The sequence below is a fragment of the Austrofundulus limnaeus genome, unplaced genomic scaffold, assembly GCF_001266775.1.
Source record: "Austrofundulus limnaeus strain Quisiro unplaced genomic scaffold, Austrofundulus_limnaeus-1.0 Scaffold1819, whole genome shotgun sequence".
NCBI lineage: Eukaryota > Metazoa > Chordata > Actinopteri > Cyprinodontiformes > Rivulidae > Austrofundulus > Austrofundulus limnaeus.
The window spans coordinates 9,365-13,133 of NW_013954221.1; the positions used below are offsets into that span (position 1 = coordinate 9,365).

At 45.4% G+C, this 3,769-nt stretch overlaps 1 protein-coding gene across 2 annotated transcripts in view; it reads left to right on the forward strand.

The window, feature by feature from the left end:
• Positions 1 to 3,769, forward strand: part of LOC106536442 (genetic suppressor element 1) — a 26,577-nt gene that overhangs the window by 8,158 nt on the left and 14,650 nt on the right. Inside the window, exons 2-3 of one of the 2 annotated variants that reach the window (XM_014033725.1) lie at positions 1,178 to 1,357; positions 3,186 to 3,385. The exons of the other annotated variant lie outside the window; for it this stretch is intronic. Coding sequence (XP_013889179.1) covers positions 1,178 to 1,357; positions 3,186 to 3,385 — 380 coding nt within the window. The remainder of the gene's footprint in view (positions 1 to 1,177; positions 1,358 to 3,185; positions 3,386 to 3,769) is intronic. 2 annotated transcript variants of the gene reach the window in all.

Consider the following 3,769-nt stretch of genomic DNA (forward strand, 5'->3'; position numbering starts at 1 on the left):
CACACACACACACACACACACACACACACACACACACACACACACACACAGCATGTCAGGATCTGAGCCTTTTTACTATCTTCGTCTCTTCCTCTTTCTGATTCAGTTTCAATATATTCTTTTTAACATGTCTTCAACACCCACAGAAATAAACGTGATCTCTTACATCATAGAGAAACCAGTCTTGTGTGATAAAATCTGTGAACCTGAACGGCGCACGCTACACCTCATGTTGTTGTTTTCTAATCTGCAGATCGTTCTGCTGTTGTGCTGTAGTGTCCAGAGGAAGTCCTCGCTCTGCCAGCCTCCACTTTCTGCTCTTTTAAGATTAGCTCACTCTTTCCTTAATACAGCTCCTCTCACTTCATTTGTCACGCYGCGATGTGTTTGTGAGCCAGGTGAAGGCTCGGATCCAAGCAGACATCTGTAAATACGAGACCTGTGATAGTTCGGGGCCGACAGGCCCTGACACCTGACTGTCCTTTATGCTGATCGTCGCTGTCAGGCTGATGAGTGGACCACTCAATAATCGTGTCCGGTGATGTGCATTTATGAATTTTTCATGAGTGTGTTTGCTGCTTTGGGTCTTTGTTTGTTCTTCTTGTGGTTTGTGCGCTTTTAAAGGTGTTTGCGTGACTGGGTGTTTCGGTGGCTAATGAGGTCATGGCTGYAGCGGGCGGGGTAAATGGGTGGAGGTGGGGCTAATTCCAGCTGTAATTACCATTAGTGGGTCAGTATGACGGTGGAAGACAGAGGTTACTTTAACCACATTCTTACCTCACCGTTGGGCAGATGGATGGGTGTTTTAGTTGTGAAGTGCATCTCTGAGGGTGTAAAAATGCAGGGACACTTAATAAAACGTGTGTGCAGACGCTCCCGGGGTCTTAAGATGTGTCGGCCAGCTCCCTTGAGGAAACGGACACGTGTGCGCTCATGTGTGTGATTTGCTATTAGGGTCAGCACTCTGTTCGACAGAGCCCCACGCCCTCCACCCTGTCTGCGATGGAGCTGACCTACTCACTATCTTGCCGAGACATAAACACACACAAACACACACACTGAAGAGACCGGTTGTGTTGTTAAACGGGCGCATTCACTTCCTAAAGTCTAGTTTGCTGAAGTTTCAGTCAACGGGAGTATTTAACCTCCTGAAAATTCTTCTTCCCACTCTCCTCAGGTATGAACCATGAGTCCAATAAATCACCATCATTAGGAATGATCTCCACGGCGACTCGCACCACAGCTACAGTCGGTCCCCTCAGCCCATTGACCAATGGGAACGCGGTTGCCCAGTCTGCAAACTCCGGATTCGCTGCTGCYCTGCGTAAACTGGCCAAACAGGCCGAAGACCCCAGAGGTGAGTGGCCTCCTGACCGTCTCTGAGGGTTAAAACACACTCCAAACACACTAAACGGGCRGCCATCTTTTAAAGAGACAGTTCAGATCTTTTGAAACGTTATGAGTAATCAATGTCTTACCTGTTGWAGATTGTTRTATGRCAACTCCATCATTTCACAGCAGTTCAGGCAAACCTTCACATCGCTGAGAAGTGTATTATGTAAAGATTTCAGAAGGATTGCTAAAATATTCCTGCAGGATTGAAGTTGCATTAAGATGGCAGCAATATTTGGTCTCYGCTCCGCTCGGACTAGCCTCTAGCTCATCTGTTTTGTCAGATTTAAACTCCAGACTGAGGCTGTTTAAAAAGCCATCTACGACACAGGARTCATTAGAGCTGCAGTAGCTCAGTGGTCAGCGCTGTGGTCTTGTAGTCCTGAGGCTGCAGGTGGGAGCTCAGGTTGCGTCAGGAAGGGCATCTGGTGCAAAATCGCCAAATCTTTTGTGAGGGTTTGCTTGAAGAAGGGAGCAGTGAAAGACAGAAAAACAACCAGCAAGCCAAGGCTCCGTCACACTATAAAGTTTCAGACAACTTATTCTGGCGTAGGCAAATTTAGTCACTGAAGATCGCTCTGATCTAATGTCTCCTGATCAGTTTAAAACTTCGTCATACATGTATAAGTTCTGTATGGGCTAGAGACAGGATGGATAAGTTACTTGTATAAACATATTCAGCATAAGCCTGTGTGATAGGGCCTTCAATAGTTGTTTCTTTCTTTTCCATAGAACCCCACTTTAAAATGTTTGAACTCTTTAATACGTTCAAGATTCAAGAGTTTTATTGTCATATGCCCAGCATACAAGCAGTTACACTGTGCAATGAAATTCTTACTTTGCAGTTCCTCTATTTGCTGACAGTCCGAGATATTATAAATAAAGTACAATATACAAAAGTAGGGTGGACAGAATAATAGATATTTACAGTTTTTACATTATTTTGGACAGTAGCAGCAGAATTTATAGTGCAAAACAGACACTGTGTATGTAATACTGATTGTATTTTAAATATAAGGTTTAAGCCTTTGTTTTTTTTTTGTCTTAGCACATGGACTTGACAAAGGCATCAATCCTCTTATGTAACTCAGTTCTTCAAAGCTAATAAGCATATTTTCCAAACCTATCCCGTCAATACATGCGCCGACGGCTGAAAATAACTCGTCTCACAAAACCAAGGTTGTGTTTTTGTGCTTTAAAGGGAAACCCGAACGCCCGGTAGCTCYTTGGTCGCGTGTGTGAGTTTTCACTGGGCTCGCAGCTGTCTTAATGAAGGTGTTTGATAAGAGCTGACCAGTTCTGACCTCTCCCTCTCTGTCTCCTCCTCCATTCGTTTCCATTCATCTCCCAATTATATGAATCTAATTACGGCCRATTATAAGAAGCTTTCCGTCACCACTGTGTCTTCTCTTTCTGCAGCTCGACAAACTTTCTCCCCATCTTAGTATTTCCTCCTAATCCATCCTCTGCATCTGTTTGTGTGTTGTGTCAGTGAATGGTATACTCTCTTTTTACCACATTTAACACCTCCCTTCATGGAGTCACACCCCGTCCTCTTCCTATGACATCCTTCATTTGCTCTACGTCTGATTTTTGTCTTTTTCATGCAAACTCTCATCTTTCCCCTTTTCCTTCCTGTTTTATTTCAAACACAAGCGCTACTTATCAAAATCACATTCTAGCTCTTTAAATGTTTTTATCATTATTATTATTATTATTATTATTATTATTATTATTATTATTATTATTATTATTTTTAAATCTGATCAGTTTTGTTGCTTTATCTCCGTCAGGTTCTGCCATCAACGGTGAATCGTCTCCCGTCTCCTCCCCGGCCACCAATCACAGCTCGCCTGTCTCCACCCCCAAGCGGGGCTCATTAGGGCCCCTTTTGGGCCATAACAGGGGCCAGGGGGTACCAAGCACCCCTCCCGTAGTCACCATTGCTCCGACCAAGACCAGCAACGGCCTGTGGAGGGCTGAGGGACGGCAGGTAAGGGACGTCTGTTTGTCGAACACCTGCTGGCGTTGAGGACAGGTCAGAGGCGGGACCTCTGCTGTGATCTCTCCGTGCTCTTTGTCCATCGGTCCTCCTCCTCCTCCTCCTCCTCCTCCTCCTCCTCTTCCTCTGCCAAACAGATGAGCGGCCCGGCCTCTCTGCCTCCTTTCATTTTCTAGCTGATGCTCCCTCGTTTAAAGAAAGAGTGGGTCCCACCATTTCCATCTTCATCTATCCCTTCCTGCCTCCCTCCGTTTATTTTCCTGTTCTCGTTTTCATGACCCCCCCGGTCTTTTTCAGCGACACGAGGGGGTTTGTAAAAAGAAACGCAAGAGGCTGCAGAGGCTGGCACCTATTGTGATCCACTTCCTGTGGTGT